The sequence below is a fragment of the Bos indicus genome, chromosome 20, assembly GCF_029378745.1.
Source record: "Bos indicus isolate NIAB-ARS_2022 breed Sahiwal x Tharparkar chromosome 20, NIAB-ARS_B.indTharparkar_mat_pri_1.0, whole genome shotgun sequence".
In the NCBI taxonomy this organism is placed as follows: domain Eukaryota; kingdom Metazoa; phylum Chordata; class Mammalia; order Artiodactyla; family Bovidae; genus Bos; species Bos indicus.
This window is the reverse complement of record NC_091779.1, coordinates 23,423,853-23,449,378: the sequence shown is the minus strand read 5'-3', so window position 1 is coordinate 23,449,378 and position 25,526 is coordinate 23,423,853. Positions and strand designations below refer to the sequence as shown.

At 36.0% G+C, this 25,526-nt stretch overlaps 1 protein-coding gene across 15 annotated transcripts in view; it reads right to left on the bottom strand.

The window, feature by feature from the left end:
* The window catches only part of SLC38A9 (solute carrier family 38 member 9), a 97,979-nt gene that overhangs the window by 4,278 nt on the left and 68,175 nt on the right, over positions 1-25,526 (bottom strand). For 14 of the 15 annotated variants that reach the window (XM_070774676.1, XM_070774668.1, XM_019982998.2 and 11 more), the window contains 3 exons: positions 15,940-16,046; positions 6,535-6,648; positions 4,401-4,549 (listed from right to left, as the gene is read on the bottom strand). In XM_070774676.1, coding sequence (XP_070630777.1) covers positions 4,401-4,549; positions 6,535-6,648; positions 15,940-16,046 — 370 coding nt within the window. Of the gene's footprint in view, positions 1-4,341; positions 4,550-6,534; positions 6,649-15,939; positions 16,047-25,526 lie in introns of all 15 variants that reach the window. The other variant, XR_011562424.1, reaches the window with a different exon arrangement.

The following is a 25,526-nucleotide window of genomic DNA, read 5'->3' as shown; positions in this document are numbered from 1 at the left end:
ATTTCTATCATCTCTAAAATGAGAATGTCTTAAACTTGACAATAAAATTACAGCATAAATAGAAGGCAACAGGAGTACTCAATACTGGTGGTGGGACAGTGATATTGGCCCTTTCCTGCAATTATATAACTAGATTAAATTCTGTAGGAGCAAACTGGTCGTGTATATCAGGGTTTACATTCTTTCATCTGTAATTCCATTTGGGTGGAATATCATAAGAAAATTAAAAAACTATTAACATAAAGGTATTTGTAAAAAGAACTGCTGCTTTTGAATTGTAAAAAGAATTGATGCTTTTGAAACTGTAGTGTTGGAGAAGACTCTTGAGAGTCCCTTGGACTGCAAGGAGATCAAACCAGTCAATCCTAAAGGAAATCAGTCCTGAATATTCATTAGAAGGACTGATGCTGAAGCTGAAGCACCAACACTTTGGCCGCTTGATGCGAAGAACTGACTCACTGGAAAAGACCCTGATGCTGGAGGCAGGAGGAGAAGGGGACAATGGAGGATGAGACGGTTGGATGGCATCACCAACTTGATGGACATTGAATTTGAGCAAGTTCCAGGAGTTGGTGATGGACAGGGAAGCCTGGCGTGTTGCAGTCCATGGGGTCTCAAAGAGTTGGACACGACTGAGCGACTGAACTGAACTGATTTGTAAAAAGATAGAAGCATCCTAGAAATATGGCAGGGCAGCAATTTACTTGATGGAAACATTTTAAAATGTTAAAAATATATAATCACTGTTACCTAGATGGTAAAAATCTATCTAGGCAACTTGAGGAAAAAGCTAGTTAGATTTTTACTACACAAGAAAATCTTAAAATGTTTGAAAAAAATATCAGAAAGAAATACACTATAAGGGAGTAGTGATTGTGTTACAATTTGGGATTTGGGGTAGTTTTTCTTCATTTCTACACCTGATAAATTTCGTATGTTTTATAGTATTCCTTTGTAAAGTATTATTTTACTTTTATAATTAGAAAAATAAATTTTATCAAGGGAAAGGCAAAATGGGCAGGTTTTTATTTTTCAGATTTAGTCACGTAAAGCTATTCAGTATTTACCATGAGTAGAATATCAGCTAAGTAAATTGAACTAGATGTTAACAATTCAAGGCTTGTGAAATCAATTTTGGGACAGAAATAATCACATGGTAGATGGAATGTGATGCTTGAGAAATATCTCCATTTCCTCCCAAAATGATCCTTAAAAGTCAAAGTTACATATCAAAGCAATATTTTGAGCCCAAGTTATCAGAGGTTAATTAATCCCTGGGAAAGATTACAGAAAGAATTAAAAATGAGGAAAATTATTTATACAAATAAATGGTTAGTCATGTATCTTGATGAATTACAAAGATATTCAGGCTTCTAGATCTTACTATTTATCTAAAAACTCCAACCTTAAAATTGCTTCAGAGCTTTGAGACATTGGCTGGGCCTCTGTTATTTCTGTATTGTAAAAGGAAACAATTTTGTGTATTTTTCCAAAGCAGTGGTTCTCAAAGTGTAACCACGAACCTCAGGGAAGTTTCCAATTCCCTTCCAGGAAGCTCTGAGGTAAAAATTATTTTCCAGTCAGACAAAACATGCTTTGCAAAAGCAATGGTGGGTAAACTGCTGCCCCCTTAGATTGGATAGAGGTAGCTGCAACTATCTCTGTATTCTATACTGTATTCTTTACTGCCAAACATTCTCAAAAAAAAGTTTTATTAAAAATTGTCCTTGTTAAAGGACTGAAAATTATTAGTTTTTTTAAATCTCATACTTCGGTGTTGTTTTTGTTTGTTTTTGGATGCGCTGGGTCTTCACTGCGACCCGTGGGCTCTTCATTGCAGTGCATGAGCTTTCTCTAGTTGTGGTGCAAAATCTCATACTCTGAACAAACATCTTTTTAATATTCTGTATGATCAAATAGAAAGTATATAATACAGCACATCTGCTGCATGCTGAAGTACAATGGCTGCCTCGAGGAAAAGCACTTGTGCAACTGAACTGGGGGACAACCGTGCTGTTTTTTCCAAAGACCGTTTTTAATTGAAAGACAGACAAACTATGTTTCTTTAGATCTGGGTATGTGACAGACATTTTCTTAAAAATAAATGATATGATCTTATCATTTCAAGAAAAACAACTGGTAGTTTGTGTTGCCAATGATAACATTGAGCTTTCAAGTAAAAATTAGAATTTGGAGAGCTGGTATTTGCTACCATGAGAGCGGGACAGTATTGCAATATCTAAGACTTTTATAATGCAACTGGTGGTGATAATAGCGAAAGTGGGGTTTGATAATATATAATGAAATGGGTCAATATTTGGAAGATCTATAGAACTCAGTAAACCAGTATTTTCCAAATGACTAAACCTAATGTTATAAAATCATACATGGGTAGAAGATACAAACTGTAAGACAAACCAGTGGCTTTTAATGTAACTGAGTTTCAGATTCAACTAACTTTTAAAAACTACCACCTGTCAAGGTTTGGCACAGTAGCAAAGAAAAATACCCACAGTGATCTGGAAAGGCTATTAAAAGTACTTCCTTCTTGCTCCAACTATGTGTCCATGGGAGGGTGTATCTTCTTCATATATTTAAATAAAAATTACATATTACAACAGAATGAATGTAGAAAATAGGATAATTCAATGATCTACTAGCAAATCAGACATTAAAGAGTTTTGAAATGTAAAAAAATTTTTTGGAAATTGTTCGTTTTCAAAAATATCATTTATATGTTAACAAGTAATGGCTTTATTATTGCTTTTTAAGTAAATTAATAAACATTTTAAAAGTTTGGTTCTAATTTTTCGTGTTAAATATTGATGGATATAACTCACATAAACTAAAGTTCCTGGGGGGTCCTCAAATAAACCTTAAGAGTGTAAAGGGGTCCTGAGATCAAAAAGTATGCTCCAAAGTATGCAGTGTGCAGAGTACTTGCAACTGTAGGATAAATGATGTGTTCCTGATGGTAGGGGAAGAAATGTAATCTGAATGAAAGAGGGAAATTCCAGACTTTTTCCAAGAAGAGAAAACATTCTAACAGCCAACATTATGCAAAATAACAGCAGAAAACAGGAATAATGCATTTACCTAGAATTTTTTTTTCATCTATGACTTAAAATGTATTTATTAGTAAATACGGCAGGGCATATAAACACAATAGGATTCTTACATTTACTGAAATCCAATGTGAGAACTGTAGTTGCTGCTGTTGTCAAGGCCAGAGGCTTGGTAACTCTTGACGTTGGCTTTTAAAAGTTTTTTGTTTTTAAAACTACATACTTATAACCAATTATTTGTTAAATGAGGGGAAAGACTGCATTACTTTACTTCAAATAAACTGGTTAAGACCACTCGTTTAGTTGGTTACAGCAAGTGTAACTTTTTTCAAATTTTATCCAAAAGCTTTCTTCATTTAAGATAATTTATTCCCAATAAAATAGGTTAGGACTAGGTACTTTTTACTGCTGCTTCTGCTGCTAAGTCGCTTCAGTCGTGTCTGACTCTGTGCGACCCCACAGACGGCAGCCCACCAGGCTCCCCCGTCCCTGGGATTCTCCAGGCAAGAACACTGGAGTGGGTTGCCATTTCCTCCTCCAGTGCATGAAAGTGAAAAGTCAAAGTGAAGTCGCTCAGTCGTGTCTGACTCTTAGCGACCCCATGGACTGCAGCCCACCAGGCTCCTCTGTCCATGGGATTTTCCAGGCAAAAGTACTGGAGTGGGGTGCCATTGCCTTCTCCAAGGTACTTTTTACTAGAATAATCTATAATAAAACTTAATGTAAGAGTAGGCATTAACCAGGGGCCCACAAGGAAGTTTCAGTAAATAGAAACTTCTCTTGGATAAGGGTGACTAGCTTTGAACAGATTTTTCAAGAGGACTCAAACTCTTTCATCGCCAATAAGAGATTAAAAATTATAGCAATCGTTACAGAAGCAAATAATAATTTAAACTTGCTATGTATCTCACGTTCAATCCTAAACCATTATTGTTTATGTAAAACTGCATGACTGGTAATAAATATACAAGTAAATACCAATAACTAAATGAGTTGCTTCTCATTAGCCATACATTACTAACACAGGTACTACTACATACTACTAACTTCTTGGCAAAGAGTAGATTAATAGCAACTAAATCACAAGATAAATATAGCTGATATCAGAGCTAACATAACTACATGGGCAGGAATTAACTTTAAATCATTCTGGACAAGGGAGCGGCTTCTATTTTTAAAGCACTTCTGGGAAAAGAACACCAAAGGTCTATCCTTAGTAATCATTTTCATTAGGCAAAGTTTCATAGCAAAAGGATCAGTCACATTTTAAACTGACCTGTTTGCACAGTCATTTGTTGCTTGGCACATCTTGCTGGTCAAGAGAAGAGCCCTTACCTAGGATAAACGTCACCGAAGACATGACCCAGTAGCTGGACGCGAGCCAAGTAGCCTAGAAGTGGATACACAGTCATCATCTGGAACAGCAGGAATATTCTTGCAATGAAGGACAGGATGTCACTGCTAGGGAAGTTGTCTAAAAAGTTCTAATCCAAGAAAGACAATAAAGTAATGTCACAAGTCAAATTCAATATATACAAATTTATAAAATGGAGTTTTTTGCTTATTTTGAACACAGGTGCCACTCAAATTGCATGGTTTTGTGGGCTGGCGCCCGTTCACAAACTATTTGCTAACTATTACTCTTCAATAGCTAAGTACAGAAATTAAAAGTAAGTATTTAGAAACTTAAAGAAATTCGACATTGGCATATTTTTGTTTTACAAAAGTATCAATCTGCAATTCATTTGACATTGAAACAACAACAAATAAGACCTTATTTACCACTGATAGTTTGAGAACTACTGCTCTGTTAGTATATGAGGTTTAAGTATAAATTTGTTTCAATAAATTTAAATAGCTAATTCAATGCTATTTCATTCTCAATAATTCTCTTATTTTTTCTCCTCTGATGCACTGTAGCATTTTTAAAGATTATAGAATAAAGTGAGAGTATATCTATTACTATCACTATTATCTATAGTCTATCAATAAATAGAAAAGAAATTTTTTCTACTTCCTTTCATGATTCTGTTCTCCATTTTCATTTGGCATCTAAGAAAAAGAAAGCCAATCACTCAGATTTTTTTTCCCTTTCAAATACAAATACCACAGATATTCTTATTCCCAAGGGAGTGGGCTTTATATGGGATTTTTCATATCAGGGGAATTTTCAGCAAACATTTGGCTGCCAAAGAACTTTTGGAATCAAGGAAATCAAGAGAACATTTCAAACTATCAAAGGAGCAATAAGTCAAATCTATTTATCTTGAAGAGATGAGAACATTATTACCACTATTATGCTGAAATAACTTTATAATTCATAGGTAATAAATCATATTTTGTACTCCACCACACTCTTAGAGGAATTTCTTCTGACTAGAATGAAAATCACCTGTGAATGCTACTTTCTCTGAGAACTTCTTCAGTTACATAAAACTAGAGATTATGCTATTCCCAGGTTTATGATGGGTCAAATCAAATAATATTATTTATGGCAGCCTTTTAGTAAAAGAATGTTTCTTTTATTCTTTCTGTCTCTTCCTCTCTCTTTTTTTTTTTAAATTTTATTTTTAAACTTTACATAATTGTATTAGTTTTGCCAAATATCAAAATGAATCCGCCACAGGTATACATGTGCTCCCCATCCTGAACCCTCCTCCCTCCCCACACCATCCCTCTGGGTCGTCCCAGTGCACCAGCCCCAAACATCCAGTATGGTGCATCGAACCTGGACTGGCAACTCGTTTCATACATGATATTTTACATGTTTCAATGCCATTCTCCCAAATCTCCCCACCCTCTCCCTCTCCCACAGAGTCCATAAGACTGTTCTATACATCAGTGTCTGTTTTGCTGTCTTGTACACAGGGTTATTGTTACCATCTTTCTAAATTCCATATATATGCGTTAGTATACTGTATTGCTGTTTTTCTTTCTGGCTTACTTCACTCTGTATAATAGGCTAGAAATAGTTTTTCTTTGCTTTTATGCTTGCCACCTAGTACCAAAATGAGTGTCAAATCTATTATCAGGGACTGATGAATTAAGAAACCAGTTTATTCAGGACATTTCCAGATCTGGACTTTAGAAAATCAGGGAACTGAATATAGTCTCTGTGAGGGTTTATAAATTCAAGACTGCTACTAGCATAATTATCCACACACACAGAAAAATAAGAAGCAAATAACAGGAATCATTTATTTGAGTACCACAGGTACCAGCAGACAGAAGGTTTTCTGAGAGACCTTCTAAAATCTATGGAGTATCTATTATGATATTTAATGGAAGAGGAAACTGAAGCTCACAAAGAACGGGGAAGGTGCCTGAATTCCCACATGTATGGTAAATAGAAGAGACTGGATTCAAACCCAGGCCTGTCTGGTAGTATACATTGCTACTGTATCACACTGCTTGCTTTGCAGATATGAAGGTGTAAACAATCACACAGAGAGGGTACACAGTGCCTTACCTGCTCTATACAATCTTTGGATAATGGTGGTGAAGGAAATGAAGCAAAAACCAGGACTCCAATATAGAGATAAGTTAATGTCACCAGCATATAAGCAATGGACAAGTCCCTCACCTGTAAAGAGAATAAAATTCCCACAATGATGAATAAATTTTTAGTATGTCTGAATAGGCTAAATAATAAGTGAAAGTGAAGTGGCTCAGTTGTGTCCGACTCTGCGACCCCATGGACCGTAGCCCACCAGTCTCCTCTGTCCATGGGATTTTCCAGGCAAGAATACTAGAGTGGGTTGCCATTTCCTTCTCCAAAATAATAAGACTGACAAATAAATATAATATTTATTTTTGCTCTCTCTGTGTAAATATATATCTCCTAGGTATCCAGGTTGCTCAGAGACATTTGTTAAAACAAAATTCACAGACTTTACAACTAGTCTGACAACTTTTTAAAAACTATCTGGAGTATGTAGACTAAGTTACCTGTTGGCAGGCTTAGAAAGTTAACATAAATGGTGGTTATCATGAGTGAAATTTGGACTTAATTTTGAAATGCAATTTATTTACCAAATTTTAAAATATTTAACTAAAATATAAAGCTAAGGGACAACAAGAAATCAAGAATAGGCTGCTTTCTGTATGACCTATGGAATTAAAAAAAACTTTTTTTTTCTTTTTAGTGAATTAACTTTGTAGATCATCAAAGCATGCCTAGACCAAAAGAGACTGGTATATAGTAAAATATATTTTATAAAGTACAAAAGCTAGTTAAAAAGCAGACAGTAAGCAGGTATTAAGGACAAGCTTAATAAACCTAAACAGTAAACAAAAGGAAATCAAAAGGCAGCTGTTCAAACAGCTGCACAGTGTTATGATTGGAGCCAGTAAACAAATGCAGAACATTAAATAAAGTGGACTGCTTTCTTCCACTGCTGTTCCCACCCTCCCAACCATCCCCATGCAAAGTAAAAAGCTCCAAGATATTTAATGGAGCCAGCTGTCAGATCCAAACAGAACAGATCCCACAGCTCATAAATCTGGTCTCCATCACCACAAAAGTTATGGCCAAACAATTCAGCACAACTAAATTATGGCAATAAGCTTATTCATTTTTCATTTTAAACACAAATTACTTTGAAAGCTAAGAAAACAGATAAGAAAAAAATTATATACAATTTTGCTCTAGTTTGATACCACAGTAAGAAAACTGGACATGTGGTATTAGGAAACGTTTCTGATTTGGGGGAAACGTTTCTCCTTAAATGGGCTACAGCAATAGTAGAGAGTTCTAAACTTAAATGTTGATAAATTCACTTCAAAAGCAAGTAAACAAACAAACTATGAGAAACCCAAAAGTCAAGTCTAAGTTGACAATCAGCTTGAAAACAAAACAGGGATTTCAATCCCTAAATTAGATGGTAGAGGCTTCCCTGGTGGCTCAGATGCTAAAGAATCTGCTTGCAACACGGGAGATTTGGTTTCGATCCCTGGGTTGGGAAGATCCCCTAGAGAAAGAATGGCTACCTAGTCCAGTATTCTTGCCTGGAAAATCCCACAGACAGAGGAGCCTGGCAGGCTACAGTCCCTGGGGTTGCAAAGAGTCAGACACGACTGGGGCGACTAGCACTTTCACTAACACTTTCATTAGGCTATGGAACTACTGGAACCTGGATTATGGAGACTGCTTCCAGCGTTTTAAGAGTTTCTAACTGTGTAGGGGTAAACAAGGGGAAGACGAAAAAACCTCCAGAGAAGTTTCAACGTCTCTTCTCTAGTTCTTGAAGCTCTAGGGCCCATCCCAGGCTAGACTTCAGTCACCCTTTGAGTTGCCCGGTGGTCTTGTGAGGTGTGAACAGAAATGGACCAGGCAACCCCCATATTCATAACAATGGGTAGGTGTCTCACAGAGTGATGTTTGAAAGTCATTCCACCCTCAGCTTACTCAGTATTACTCAAGAAGAAAGAAGTTTTGCAAAACACAAAATCTTGGAAGGCCAAAATGGTTGTGTCAGAGAGCTATGTATCCATATAAAGAGGGACAGCTACCATTTCATGGATAGTCTTTAGTCTGTATACCACCTGATCAGCATATTATTTTGGGCAGGCTTTCTGCAAAGATGTATAGCTTAGGAAACTGGGGAAAATCGGCAAAGATGCAAGGGCTTCCTGATGAGAGAGTTTCCCCCTTCTGCTTCCCTGTTCTTATAGCACTGCATACACATCTGAAATATGGCATCTACTACCCTATATTGTAATCATCATTAATTTTTATTATAAAGGAATCTATATTTATGATATGAGGATATCAACTGGAAAGAAAATATTCTTGCACACTCCGAAGTAGTCAAGGTTAATAGTTCTTCTATTATGTTGGTCTTCTAATTTTTCTATATCCAAGTTGGTCCCTACTACTAGACTATGACATCCCTGAGACAAGGACTGTGTCTTCACCTTTATATCCCCAATGTGTGCATGCGTGCAAAGCCGCTTCAGTTGTGTCTGACTCTGTGTGATCCTATGGACTGCAGCCTGCCAGGCTCCTCTGTCCGTGGGATTCTCCAGGCAAGAATACTGGAATGGATTCCCATGCCTTCTTCCAGGGGCTCTTTCTGACCCAGGGATCGAATCTGCATTTCTTACATCTCTTGCACTGGCAGGTAAGTTCTTTACCACTAGCGCCACCTGGGAAGCCCTATATCCCAATACCCAGGACAATACCTGGCACACAGCAGGAACTCAGTAAATACAGATAAAAATAATCATGTTGTCTACAATTATTAAGTGCTTCTAGGTACTAGGCTCTGTACAAAGCAGAGTACATACATTATCTCATTTAAAGTAGGTATAATCCTTTTCTTCATTTTATAGATAAATAAATTAGTGCAGAGAGGTTACAACACTTGTTCATGGTTACACAGTCAGTAGTTGGTGAAGTCAATATTCAAACCAAAGACTTTTTGGCTCCAAACTACATGCCCTTAGCTACTACAATGGAGAGTTAACCAGTTGAATAATACCTTTGTGTCACAGTTAATAAACAATAGGAAAGAAAACAGTGAAAGAGAGGTACCAAATAACGAGTAACAAAAGATAACAATAAAGTACACATACAGATGCAAGAGAAATAACAATGATTAGAAAAGATCTATTTCTCAGTGATTTAAATGTACATTCAGTAGAACTATGTCAAGAGTTGTAAAATAACTGTTTTCATCTGAAAATACTCTAATGAAAGAAATGATGTTTTAATATAAAAGCAGCTGAGGTTGAGCACGATCCTGGGAAACATGCCACCTATGAATAGCATGCACACATGTGTGCTTTGAACCCAAGCCATCACTATTCTAGGCCTGGAGATATGGCCTCTTAGAAGCCTCTTTAATGGAAAACGGCAGAAAAAAACCCATCTTTTAGAAAATGAGGCTCAAAGTAAAAAATATTTTTAAAAATCAGCACAAGTGACCATAAGAACTGGTAAATGTGTCAAGAACCCTGTACATTAATAAAGTAACTTACTCTGCCTCACAAATAAGCAGCAGCTGGCAGGGCTGGCAGTACAGAAGTAATGACAGGAAGGATGCCAAGTGGGGCACAAGTGGGCCTGGGAGCACATTCTGTTTCTCAAAAATGGTTTATAATCTTTCTGTTCCACATACTTTTCATAGTGACTATCCAGCGGAGCATTTACTGAAAAAGAGACAGGCCTACCCCAAACATTTACATAAAAAGTACTGCAGACATACATATAGTTGAGTAAACTACACAAGATTCATAAGAAGAGAAAAGTAAATAACAAGATATGAGCACCTTGAATAGTTTTAAAAGAAGTAAGCAGGGAATAAAACTAAATAAAGATAGGCAAAACAAAACAAGCATGGTATAGCTTCTGATTCAAACATGATGAGGAAATAGGAAGAGGGTGGTCCACAGATCCAGGATGGTTATAGAGCAAATATATTCTGATGATGAGGAATGAGTTGGATGATGTTCAACTCTACAACTTTCTTTGGGGTAAGGTATGTCTTACTAAAGAACAGAAACTATATCTCATTTAGTTACATAGGTAAAAATATGTTTAGTGAAAAGAAAACCTCATGAAATTATGTCAAATTTGGAAAACCTGGAAAATTTGAGCACTACCCCTGTTTAGGAGCCTCACTATTCTTTACAAATGTCTTCAGATCCAAGTACAACTATAGTTTATATAGATGAGAATGAGGCTTTTTCTATTCTTATGTTTTCTTTTCTATTTTCAAAGTTTTTTTCTTTTTTTTTTTTACTGATCTCTGAATGACTAACCCAAAATCAACATTAAAAATTCCAAGTTCCTGACAAGCTTCACATTTTCTGCCTTAAATCTCAAGAAAACATTATATCATGGTATTAACAAAACTTCAGTGACTCAAATTACTTACTGAAACCTCCTTGAATAAATCAAATGACAAAGTTTTCTCAGAATATAGTATGTATTTAGCTTAATTTATACAACGAAAAATGAAAAGTGTTAGTCACTCAGCTGTGTCCGACTCTTTGTGACCCCACAGACTGTAGCTCGCCAGACTCCTCTGTCTATGGAATTCTCCAGGTAAGAATACTAGAGTGGATAGCCATTCCCTTCCCCAGGGGATCTTCTAACCCAGGGATTGAACCTGCATCTCCTGCACTGCAGGCAGATTCTTTACTGCTGAGTCACTGGGGAAGCATTTTATACACTGGTTTCAACCAATTAAGACAGTAAGAAGACATCATCCATTTAAACTTTTACTTCTAAGCCTTTAAAAAACTATTTTCCACAAATGACTAAAGTTGAGCCAAATTTTATTACCTGAACCTCACATACTAGTTCTACAAAATGCTAGTCCCCCAACTCAGTAGAAACAAGAACTCATTTATGGTTGTTTACATATGGAATACAGATTGCAAGGTCCATTGAGTGATACAGTATGAAAGGCAGGACTCTTCCTATGTACTTTGGGGACCATAAGACAGAAATATTTACCTCTCTATTCAGTCTGCTTCTCGCACTGAGGAATGCATACCTTCAGATAAGCTGATGTGAATTTCAAGAAAAGCTATTCCTCTTAAAAATTTTCAGGACCAAAACTAGGTATAGACAGTCTTCTCTTTCTATGGGAGTATGAGATTGTGTCATGGGGGTTACCTGGTGGCTCAGAAGGTAAGGAGTCTGCCTGCAATGCAGGAGACCTGGTTTTGGTCCCTGGCTCGGGAAGATCCCCTGGAAAAGGGAATGGCAAACCACTCTAGTATTCTTGCCTGGAGAATCCCTGTGGACAGAGGAGACTGGTGGGCTGCAATTCCTGGGGTCGCAAAGAGTTGGACACGACTAAGCGACATGAGACTGTGAAAGTGCCCCAACACCTCTTTGAGGAAGATGCCTTTGCAGCTGCAGCACTGTTGGGGTCGGCCGGCTCCTCCCTCATGCTGTTCACTCACTGGGAACAGGTGAGTCAGGAAGCTGCGTTGCAGCCAAGGCTTGCAAATACTGGGGAGATACCTCACCAGGAAGAATTACAGGAAAACACCTCACCGAGGAAGAATTACTCCAACCAGCCACAACATAAAATCTCTGGAGAAGGGGTGTGCGGACTAGATCAGAGGCACAAAGGAAAATAATCTAAAAGTGAAAGGACCAGTTCAGATGCCAATCAAGACTCTGGGAGTCACTAGAAAAAACACTTCTTGAGGTGAAGGTTTCTAAGGTGCTAAGATTTTTTGAAGTTGATTCCAGATGAGGCTCCATAAGTGATTCATTGACTTGTACAGTCCTTCCTGCATTGGCAGGTGGATTCTTTACCACGGTACCACCTGGGAAGCCCCCAGTTACTACTTTATGCAAGTTGAAATCCTGTGGTAACCTAAATTTGAACCATGTTGTTAGGGGGAGCTGATAAAATCTAACTAAGCCACAAGCAACTGAAATTCATGCATATGGGAACTGTACAAAGTGAAGTCTGCCTGTAACTTAACTCATTGTTTTAAGACTGTTTTCTAGTAAGACAAACTAATTATGAGTACAATAAAAATATACATGAGTGTTTAGGATAAGATATGAGATTCCACTAAAATTGTTTTCTTCACCCCCAGATTCTCAGGTATACAAGGTGTTCTCTCTCATTAAGGGGACTTTGGTGGTGAAGTTTGAGAAACACAGCCTTATGGATAGAATGACCCAAAACATGAGAATCCAACTTCACAAAATTGGGGTCTGTGGTACTTGGTTTAAATTAGCATTAGAGATCAGTTGAGTAGGATAGAAAGGTATCCTGGCTGAAACCAAAGTATACACTGTTAACTACATACACTATTCCTGTGATGATACAAAAGATATCTTCCACGTATCTCGAAACTTCCTAAAATTTGTGATTGGCAGCTTAGTTCAAGTGGCAAGTAGTCAGGAAATTTGTGAAGAAGGTGAGAGGGATTTAAAAGTAAAAGCCATAAAGTATATTCTCAATTTTTCCTTTACACTCCAAAGTTCCAAATGTTCATTTAGGATAGTAAGATTTTCTTCCTATTCCCTCCAAAGATTTAAAACTGTTTATGACAGAAGTACAATAATATTAAACATTTCTAAAATAAAAACTGAATCTAAAGTGTGAGGGTAATAGAAAAACAAAAAAACTGCAAAAATACATTTGCCTAGGAAAAGTTATAGAAAATGGTAAGAGACCTTAATTCTTAAGTTTTCCAAAAGTCAAAGCAAAAATAAGAAACAAGAATAGTTATATGACCTTTATTATCAAATAATGAGTTCATTAAGGAAATGTTTTCCTAGCCTTGAACAGAGAAAATTTTCTGTCTACTGTCTTTACATAAAGGATGCTGAGCAATTTAACAAAGAATATCTCAATTACAGTTCTTATAAAACAATGAAGCAACATTAAACACATGGCTTTCTTGTATTACTATGAACCCTTGATAAAAGCTGCTTTTAATATTAAAATCTAATACAGTGATGAGAGAAGAGAGAAAGAAAGAACTGATGTGGTTGAGTTATTTATTGTTCAGAGAGTCTAACTTGTCAATATCATACAAAGAAATCTTGGAGAAGACTTAATATGTTCACATTGCAAGACAAATTTAAAGGCACTAGAAAAAACATGAAGGATATTCTCTCCTGTTAGCAGAAAGATCCACAGTTGCAAAGGGTCAGACATGACTGAGTGACTAACACTTTCACCTTTCAATAATTGTATAGACTCCTATTAGAACTTCATCATGATTTTCGTTTATATGGTTAGAAGCTATCAAGCCGAATTCAAATTTTACTAACAAGGCCACAGGTAACTGGTTAAGTTCTGCTTTCTTTGGGTTTAGTTTGCTCTTTTTTCCCCCAGTGTCTTAAGGTAGAAGGTTAGATTACTGATTTGAGATTTTTTTTTTAATGTAAGTATTTACAGCCATAAATTTCTCTCTAAGCACAGTTTTAGTGCATCCCATATATTTTGATATATTTTATCTTGTAGTGAACTCCAGGAGTTGGTGATGGACAGGGAGGCCTGGCGTGCTGTGATTCATGGGGTCGCAAAGAGTTGGACATGACTGAGCGACTGATCTGATCTGATCTTCATTTTCAGTAATCTCAAAGTACTTCCCTAATTTTTCTTGTAATTTTTTTCCTTGAACTCATTAGTTACTTGGGAGTATGTTGTTTAATTTCCACATATTTGTCAGTTTCTCAGATTTCTTTCTGGTATTGATTTCTAATTTCATTGTGGTCAAAGAACATACTTGGTATGATTTCAGTCCTTTCAAGTGTATTATGACTTGTTCTGTGACTCAGCATATGGTCAGTCTTGGTAAATGTTTCATGTGTTTTTGAAAAGAATGTGAATTCTGCTGTTGTTTAAGACTTTTATAAATGCCTGGTAGGCTGATAGTGTTTTTCATGCTTTCGATATCTTTACTTATTTTCCATTTGCTCCATCAATTATTAAGGGAGGGTTGATGAAATCACTAATTATTAATATAATTGTGGATTTCTCTACTTCTTACAGTTAAGACAGTTGCTGTTTCCTTTACTTGGAAGCTCTGTTACTGGGAGCATACATGTTTAAGATAATTATGTCTTCTTGATGAACTGGTCCTTAAAGATCATCATATAATGTTCCTCTTTATCTTTGGCAATACTCCTTGTTCTGAAGTCTGCTTTGTCTGATATTAAAATAGCCTCTCCATCTCTCTTACGCTTAGTGTCTTCATGATCTCTTTATATGTAAAGTAAGTTTCTTGTAGACAGTATATAATTAGGTTTTGCTTTTAATCAGACTGACAATCTCTTTTAATTGTAGTATTTAGACCATTTTTAATGTAAGTATCAACACAACTGGGTTGAATCTATTATCTTTCTATTTGTTTTCTATCCAGTAGTCATATATGGCTGTGAGAGCTGGACCACAAAAAAAGCTGAGCACCAAAGAAATGACTCTTTCGAATTGTGGTGCTGGAGAGAAGACTCATGAGAGACTCTTGGGTTGCAAGGAGATCAAACCAGTCAATCCTAAAGGAAATCAACCCTGAATATTAATTGGAAGGACTGATGTTGAAATTGAAGCTCCGATACTTTGGCTACCTGATGCTAAGAGCTGACTCATTGGGAAAGACCCTGATACTAGGAAAGATTGAAGACAACAGGAAAAGAAGGCGGCAGAGGATAAGTTGATTACATAGCATTACTAACTCAATAGACATGCATTTGAACAAACTCCGGGAGATAGCGAAGGACAGGGGAGTCTGGCATGCTGCAGTCCATGGGGTTGCAAAGAGTCGGACACAACTTAGTGATTGAACAACAACTCTCTTACACTTAATGTCTGCATGGTATATCTATATTTAAAGTAAGTTTCTTGTAGACAATATATAGCTTTTTTTTTTAGTCAGACTGACAATCTCTTTTAATTGTAGTATTTAGACCATTTTTAATGTTATTATTAATATGACTGAGTTTGAATCTATTGTCTTTCTATTTGTTTTCTATTTGTACCATATATTCTTTGTTTCCTTTTTCTTGTTTTCTTTTAGATCACTTGGGTATTTTTAAAGATCTCACCACTAATGGCTACCAGCTATACATCTTTTTCTTTTCCTTTTTTTAGTGAGTGCTCTAGAGCAAACTATTATAGCCCATGGATGAAATATGGCCAACTGTCTGTTTTAGTAAATATAATTTTCTTGTAACACAGGCACTACCCACTTGCTTACATATTATTTATAGTTACTTTTCGTGCCACAATAGTAGAGTTGGGTAATTGCAATCCCATGGCCCATAAAGTCTAAGATATTTACCACCTGAACCTTTAAAGAAGAAGTTTGCTGACCATTGTTTTGTGGTTTACATTTAAAAATTAAGGTTTAGTAACAAAAGTCAATTCCTCAGGTAATTACTCACATTATTTTCTTGGTTCTTGTTGTTCTTCAAGAGTGTGATAATACAATTATGAATAAAGAAAGCAAGGGTAAGCACCCCAGTCAGTTGTGGAAACTGAAATCTTATCTCTAGGAGAAAAAGAGAGAAGAAAAAACATGCATTAAAACTGACAACTGGAAAATGAGTACTAGTAGCTGAATAAAATGCCTTTATAAAGTTCCTCAAGGCTAACATTATACTTGAACAAATACTTGAAAAGGGAAAGAAGAGGAATCAAGAAATCATGCCTGTGGGGATACTTTATCATTTTTGGCCAAGCTTGGCAGCATGTGGGATCGAACCCATGCCCCCTGTGTTGGAAGCATGGAGTTGAAACCAGTGAACCACCAGGAAAGTCCATGTGAGGGTACTTTCTATTAGTTGTTTCTGTTTGAGGTCATACAACTAGTATGTTGCAGAGCAAGATCAAATTCAGGGTCTGAACGAAAAATGGGCAGAAGACCTGAATATACGTTTTTCAAAAAAAGATACACAGATAGTCAAAAGGCACATGAAAAAATGATCTACACTGCTAATCATCAGAGAAATTCAAATTAAAACCAAAATGTGATACTACCTTGCATCTCATACAAAATGGCTATCATCAAAACAGAACTACCATGTTGACCCAGTAATTCCACTACTGGGTATTTATCTGAAGAAAATGAAAACACTAATTTGAAAAGATAATGCATTCCAGTGTTCATAGCAGTTACTCTGAGGTGTTCCAACAATATAGGTTAAAAAAAAAGCCCCATTGAGACTGACCTCAACAGAAAGATACTTTCTAACAAGAAAAAGAATGATCACTTCAGATCAACAGCATTATACTTACATAATTATAACAAAGCTCCAATATTTTAGAAGATGATAAAATTATCATTTGTACATGATAGGCCTACCTCAAGAAATAAGAAAAATCTCAAATAAACATTTTTATACCTAAAGTAACTAGAAAAAGAACAAATAAATCCCAAAGTTAAAAGGAAGAGAAATAACAAAGATCAGCAAGAAATAAATGAAATAGGGATTAAAGAGATAATAGAAAAGATCAACAAAACTAAGAGCTGGCTTTTTTTGAAAGATAAAATAGATAAAACTTCAGCTAGATTAACCAAGAAAAAAAAGAGAGGATTCATATAAGTGAAACTACAAAGAGAAGACACCACAACTAATATAACAGAAATACAAAAGATCATGAGACTATGTGAACAATTATACACCAAAACACCAACAAATTGGACAATCTAGAAGGAATGAATAAATTCCTAAAAACATGCAAACTCCCAAGACTGAATCATGAAAAAACAGAAAATCTGAACAGACTAGAGATTGAATTAATAATTAAAACCTTCTCAACAAACAAAAGTCTAGGACTAGATAGCTTCTCTGTGAATTCTACCAATCAAGAATAGTATCCTTCTCAAGCTCTTCTAAAAAATAAAAGAGAAAAACACTTCCAAACTCATTTTACAAAGCCAGAATTAACCTGATACCAAAGCTAGACAAAGACACTACAAGAAAAGAAAATTACAGGCCAATGTCCCTGATGAACACAGATACAAAAATTCTCAATAAAATATTAGCAATCCAAGTTAAACAATTCATTAAAAGGATTACATACCATTATCAAGTGAGATTTATTCCAGGGATGCAAGTGTGGTTCAACATGTACAAATCAATCATTGTAATCAATGATACCACATTCAATCAATCAATACACCACATTAACAAATTAAAGAATGAGAATCATATGATCATTTCAATAGATGCAGAAAAAGGATTTTACAATAAGCTTAAGTCACTCAGTCATGTCTGACTCTGCGATCCCATGGACTGTTGTAGCCTGCCAGGCTCCTCTGTCCATGAGATTCTCCAGGCAAGAACACTGGAGTGGGTTGCCATTTCCTTCTCCAGGGCTCCTGTAGGGGAAATTAGAATTGGATGCCACAAGTCCAGGGGAGCCTCCTGGGCATGTTCATTATCAGAATGTTCCTCTCCTTTGTAAAGCATTTCTGACTGTTTAATTGTGAACCATTCAAGGGCCATTGCCCTTCTGATCTTAACATATCTAATATGCACCCCAAAGATCTTTCCCCTGGTACACATGAAATATTTCCCATTTTTATAAGCTTTATAACACCAAAACACAAAAGATGCAGACAAATTCCAAGAAAAACGGCACAGATTCCAGCATCGATGAATACAGATGAACTGATTCCCTGATCCTATAAAACAAATGAACTAATTCCAACTAGGCTACCCACCCCCTCAAGAACTAGCTTCCAAATGAACCAGTTCCAACTGGACCAGTTCCCAAATCAGGTAAATAAATGTACCCTACAAATGAGCTAATATCAACTAGGGTGGGCCTGCCCCATGAGAACTAGTTCTCAACGAACTGGCTCAGAGTAGAGTCCAACAATACCTCCCCTTTGCAAATGCGTACCCAACCAAATTGGCTTGTCCTGTAAAGGAAAAGCCCAGATTGACGGGAAAAAATGTTTGCAGTGTGCACACTGGAGGGACTTACCCTCCAAAATCGAGCCTGAACACCAATTTATGATATTAACTCTCAAATAACTGGGTATGGAGGGAAAGTACCTCAACATAATAAAGGCCATATATAAGACAAACCCAGAACTAATATCACATTCAATGATGATAAGCTAAAAACTTTTCCTCCAAGAACAGGAATAAGACAAGGATGACTACTCTTGCCATTTTTATCCAACACAGTATTGAAAGTCTTAGAGCAAGAAAAGAAATAAAAGGCATCAAAATTGGAAAGGAAGAAATAAAACTGTCTCCATTTGTTGAGGATATAATACTATATACAGAAAACCCTAAGAATGCCACCAAAAAATTTTTAGAACCAATACACAAAATCAGAAAACTTGGGGGGTATTATTTCAACATACAAAATCTGTTGTGTTTCTATACACTAATAACAAACTATCAGAAGAAGAAATTAAGAAAACAATCCCATTTATAGTAGCATCAAAAAGAATAAAATACCTAGATATAAATTTAGCCAAGGAGTTGAAAGACCTATAAAATCTGTAAGACATGATGAAAGAAATTGAAGACACAAATAAATGGAAAGTGACTCCAAGTTCATGAATCGGAAGAATCAATATTGTTAAAATGTCTATACTACCCCAAACAATCTACACATTCAATGCAATCTCCATCAAAATTTCAATGACATTTTTCACAGAAATAGAACAAACAGTCCTGAAATGTGTATAGAAACATAAAAGACTCCAAACAGCTAAAGCAATCTTGGGAAAGAAGTATGAAGCTGGTGGCATCACACTTCCTGGTTTTAAACTTTATTACAAGATACAGTAATCAAAACAGCATGGTATTGACAAAGAACAGACACATAGATCAGTGGAACAGAGTGCTCAGAAATAAATCCACACACATACAGCTGATTAATTTATGACAAAGAAGTCAAGAATATACAATGGGGGAAGAATAGCCTCTTCAATAAATGCTGTTGGAAAAACCGGGAGACACATGCAAAAGAATGAAACTGGGCCCCCCTATCTTAAACCATACACAAAGATCAACTCTAAATGGATTAAAAACTTGAAAGTAAGACCTGAAACCATAAAACCCTGAGAAGAAAACATGGGCAGGACGGTAAGCTCCATGATACTGATCTTGGCAGTGATATTTTTATTTCACGACAAAAGCACAGGCAACAAAAACAAAAATAAACAAATGGAACCATATCAACCTAACAAGCTTCTGTAGAGCAAAGGAAACCATTGACAAAATGAACAGGCAACCTACAAAATGGGAGAAAGTGTTTGCAAATCATGTACTGGATAAACAGCTAATAATCAAAATATATAAATAACTCATATAACTCAATAGCAAGAAAATAAACAATCTGATTGAAAACATGGGCAGAGAACTAAATATGGACATAACCAACTATAGTCAGTCAAAAAACAGACAAAATTAATCTTTGGGGTTAAAAGTTAGAACAGTGGTTATCTCTGCAGGGCAATACCAACTGGTAGGGAGAATGAGATGGATTTCTGGGGTGCTATTAATAGTAATTTCTGATTTTGAACAGGGTGCTGGTTATCTGATTTGTTCAGTTTGTGAAAATTAATCAAGCTGTACACTCAGGAACTGTGCACTTTTATTATAAATGTATGCTATACTTTAATTAAAAAGTTCAAAAGCAAAAACAACAAAAAATGTGGGGTATATATATACTATTTAAAGTACATGTGGTTACAAAATTATGTTTTTCTGGCTGCAGATTAACACAATGCTGCTATCAAATCACCCCATAATCCTTGAAAATCAGTGTCTGAGTCTCTTTTTGAAGTCAGTTTCAAAGCATTTAACAGCTTTTCATTTTAAAAATGTAATCCTAATTGCAGTCTTAAATTGTTAAAAGTTAAACAGTATCACAAGGTTTCTAACAAAAACCAGTTTCATACCTTTCACATTTCCCATCCTGAATCCTGTTTCCCAGAAGCAACTAATTGTAACTCTTTTTTTTTTTTTTTAGATGTCAAATATTGTTAATTTTGCTTCACTGAGTGCTATATTTTTATATATTCCTTTACAGAATGTTGAAGTTTGTTTAGACAGGCACATACATTACTTTAATATCTCTTCTATCCTTTCAGCATATGTTTTCTCAAACAGCTTTATTGGTATTTAATTCATAGATGATATTTAATTCATATATCATGGTGCAGTGGTAAAGAATCTACTTACCAGTGCAGTAGACCCAGGTCTGATCCCTGGGCTGTAAGGATCCCCTAGTGGAGGAAATGACAACCAAATCCAGTATTCCTGCCTGGAAAATTCCATGGGCAGAGGAGCCTGGAGAGCTGCAGTCCATGGGGTTGCAAAGAGTCAGACACAACTGAGTGACTGAGCATGTACACTATCATACCATTCACCCATTTAGTTTACAAACTGGTAGTTTTTAGTATATTCAGAGTTGTATGACCAGCACCAGGATCAATTTACAACAGTTTACAAAGAAACTCCACATTCATTACCCATCATTCCTCATTTCCACCTAAACCTCCCATCCCTAGTCAATCACTATTCTACTTTATGTCTCTGAAGATTTTCCTATTCTGAATATTTCATATGAAAGGACTCAGTCAATTTGTGGACCTTTGAAACTGGGCTCTTTCACTTAGCATATATTCCAGCTTCATTCATGTTGTGGCATTAATTAGTACTTCCTTTCTTTTTATGACCAAATAATATTCCACTGTATGGATATACTACAATTTATCCATTCATTGATGAACATTTTGGTTGTTTCCCTTTTTGAACTATTGTGAATACTGCTTCACATGCAAGTATTTCTTTCAACACCCTTTTTCAGTTCTTTTAGATACATACCTAGGAGTGGAATTGCATGTTCATATGGTTATTCTGTGTTGAACTTTATAAGGAAGTGCCAAAGTATTTTCCATAGGACTGAACCTTATTACAATTCCACCAGCAATGTATAAGGGTACCAATTTTTCAACATCCTTGCCAACATTTCTTTTCCATTTGTTTAATTATAGCCATCTGAATGGGTGGAAGTGGTATCCCCGTAACTCTTTTAACTATTTAGCATATCTTAAATTTATAATCTATTTTTAAGTAATATGCTTATATTCCTTTTTCTTTACTTTTAAATTTTAGACATGAGCCATTGATTTTCCACCAGAAGGCTTTAGGACTTTTATATCACGATCACCCTTCACTTCCCCATGTCTTATTCCCCTAATATAATCATAATTCTGATTTTATAAAATCAAAGTTTTCATTTTTATGATTATTATCTGTTATTCACAGTTAAGCTATGGAATCTATTACTATTATTACACTCTTCTTTCTTATATAAAATACTTGTGTTGACCTGTATTATTGGAAGTCATAGGTGACTTTTTTCCTTTTCGGTTGCCTAATTTTCTAGTTAACACTAATTCTTCCCTAAAATCTCCAAAATAATGGAAAAACTCCACTCTATCTATATAACACATCAATAACCTTTTCCATTTTATTATTATTATTATTTTTAATGCCTCTTGGAGCCATCTGTCTACCTGCTATAATCTGGGCTGGCTGCTCCCTAGGCGTGCTGCACAGCTGTTTCCTAGGATTTCCCTTCACCATCATTCTGGGAATTTCTTGATAGTCTACTTCTTTTTGGTGAAGCACATTTTGCAGTATTTTCCTGAGAAAGAGTGCATGGAAGGTAAAATTTTGTGAGACTTTCCAAAAATACCTTTATTATATACTCTAACAGTTGGATGAGAGTATGGTGGGCTTTAGGATTTTAGGTCAAAATAATTTATTCTGAGACCTTTGATGACCTTCTATTGTCTTTTTCTTTCAGAGCTGTTGTTAAAAAGTCTGATACTCTTCTGATTCCAGACCTTTTGTACAGACTTGTGCTTAGTCCCTGAAAGCTCCTCTCTTTATCCCTGGTGTTGTGAAATTTCATAATGATACGCTTTGGTGTGGGTCTTATTCACAATGTTTTGGGCCCTTATGTATAGAAACACATGTTCTTCAGTTCTGAGGAAATTTCCTCACCACGTTCTCTCTTCTCTATGGTACTATTTTCAGTTGGATACTGGACCACCTAGATTAATTCTCTATTTCCTCATCTTTTCTGTCCTATATTTTTCCTTTCTTCCTTCCAGTCATCCATCCATCCATCCATCCACATTGTCTAGTCTTTTGAGAAGGTTAGCTTTATCTTCCAAATTTTCTTTGAATTCTTAATTTCTATCCATATTTTATTTCCAATGGTATTCAAATATTGTTTCATGGATATCACTGTCTTTTGTCACTTTGAGGATGTAATTTTTTAGAATTTTGCTTTTGTTCCCTCATTATTTTCCCTTTAGGTTCCTTTTTTTATCTTTCTTGTTTTATTTTTATGTAAGAGGTTTTCCACAGATATCCAGTGATATTCAGTTATATTAACATTTAAAAGTGAAGCACTAAAAAAAAAAAAGCATACTTAGTGGACATCTAAATGGTCTGAGACAAGCAAGGTACCTGCCATTTCTTTCACAGAACCCAAATATCTGAGACTCCAGGTCTTCTTGGGCTTACTGGTTTCTCCTGAGGAGAACCCTCTATTTTCCTATGCTATCAGCATTCTGAGAGGCAAGGTGTAAGAAAAGAGAATTGGAGGGGTAGGAGGTGGGGTTTGGCCTCACCATTCAGCACATATGCTTTCACTTAACCCATTTTCAGAACTGAGTCTTATTCCTACCCTTCTGTTGAGCTTGGCAAACCGAAGTCCAGAGAGTATCTGATTTAGTTTCTTCCATCTCTTGCTAAATTGAAAAGGGAAGGGTGATGGATTATATCTAATTATTACTGATACAAACTTTCAAGGAATTCTCCCATTTTAAGCCCTTCTCCTTATCTTTGCTTTCAGAGTTCCCAAATGTCTCCACATACTGAGGCTTTCAAGGATTGTGTCATTCACATTGGCCCCCTCTCTACAGGTATTTACATTTCAGCTTTCTCTGCTTTGCTGTCAATTACCAACCACATATCAGCTTTCTAGCTTCTAAAAATCTGTTGCTGTCTCTCGTTTGCTATTGTCTCTTCTGGAGAATTTCTTTGTGCTTGTTTTTTACATTTTTTAAAATATTGTTTTAATGGGATTTGGGAAGGAGTAGATATAAACCCATTTTCTCAGTTATTTATTGAGTACTCACTATATGCTAGAAGTATCATAGGTCTTGGGGATACAATAGAGAAGCATAAAAAGAACAAAGACTATTTCTCAGAGGGTGAACATTCTAGATACCCAGATAAAAATAAATAAATAAATACAGATATTTCATAACATCTGAACTTCCCAAATTCAAGAACCAAACAGATTTAGAAACATTTTTAGGTAAGTCTCTTGTTATCTTAATGTCTGCTACTTTCTATCTGAAACTCGGGAGCCAAGTTGATTAGAATAATGAATATGCCTCAATACTCCAACCAGTCAGAATCAGGAATTTAACATTTAGATAACCAGGGATACTTGCATATAAGATTTGGTAGTGATGACAGTTCTAAAGAAAACAAAGAACAAGAAGGTGTGAGAGGTGGTACAAAGTCAGGGAAAACCTCTCTAACAATACCAATCATGTAGAAACCTGAGAAAAAGGACATTTTATGTACAGGGAATACTGAGTGCAAAGACTCTGAGCTAGGAGCGTGCTTGGCAATTTTGTAGAGCAGCAAGGAAGGCAGTGTTGTGGAGTAGACTGAATGAATGGGAAAGTAATAGGGAATGAAATCAGAGAGAAAGCCAGGAGTCACATTCAACAGGGCCTATAGACAATGACAAAGACTTGCCTCTATTCTGAATAAGATGGGAAACCACTAGAGGCTTTTGAAGGTTGTGTCTTAAAAACAAACTCTGTCTGCTAGGTGTGGAACAGACTATGGAGGAGACAAAGTGGAAACAGTGAGGTTAGTTATGAGGCTACTTCAATAATCTGGCTGAGAGAGTAGGAGCTTAACATAGTTCTTTTTTGGTAGAAATGATAATAAATAATCATATTCTCAATTTATTTTGAAAGTAGAAGGTCAGTTGTGCAGATATTGGTGGAAGGGAAGTGGAAAAAAAGAACAGTTAAGTATGACTCCTAAGTGTTTGGCCTGGTCAAGTGGTAAACTGGGGCTACCATTTTCTGAGAATGAGAAGCCTGGGAGAAGAGCAGGTTAAGCAGGCTGGTGGGAGGGGGTGGATGAGGGAGAAAACAATTATTGGATTTTTGTAAATTAAGAATACAAAGTGGACATCCAAGAAGAAGCATATATGAGTATGGGTTTCAGTAGAGAGATCTGAGCTAGAGATAAAATTGGGATTGGTCATCATCTATGATGACAACATATGAAGCCAGGTGACTAGGTGACATTACTTAGGGAATAAAGGTAGAGAGAAGGGGGGTTTGTGTCTAAACCGGATGACTATCATTTAGAGGTCAGAGATAAGAAAAGGAACAGTTATGTAGAAGAGTCAAGAGAGAATAGGGTTTTAGAAGTTAAGTAAATAAAGTGTTTTAAGATGGAAGATGTGGCCAAATGTGCCCCATGCTGCTAATAGGTTGAGTAAGAAGAGGTATGGGATTTGGTCATGGGGTTTGGAAAGATGAAGTCACTGGTCATCAGGCATGGAGTGACTGGAGCAAAAGCCTAACAGAAGTGAGTCCAAGGCAAAATGGAAGAAGTGGAGACAGCACAGACAACTCTTACAAAGTTTTTCTTTAAAAAGAAATAACAGTTACAGGGAATGGGGTTATACGAGTTTTTGTTTTTAGACTGGGAAACATGTTTGTATACTAGTAGGAATAGTTCAGTAGGAAAAATCTGATAATGCATGGTTAAAAAACAAAGGATAACAGCAAAAAGTAAAGTCCTTGAGTAGGCAGGAAAGGATAGAATGAAATACATGAGCAGGTTTTTCTTGTTATTTTTCCAATTACCTGGGAAGAAGTACTGAACTGAAAAATGAATTTTTAGAAACAAGAGTACATGAAGATTCAATTAGACCCAGA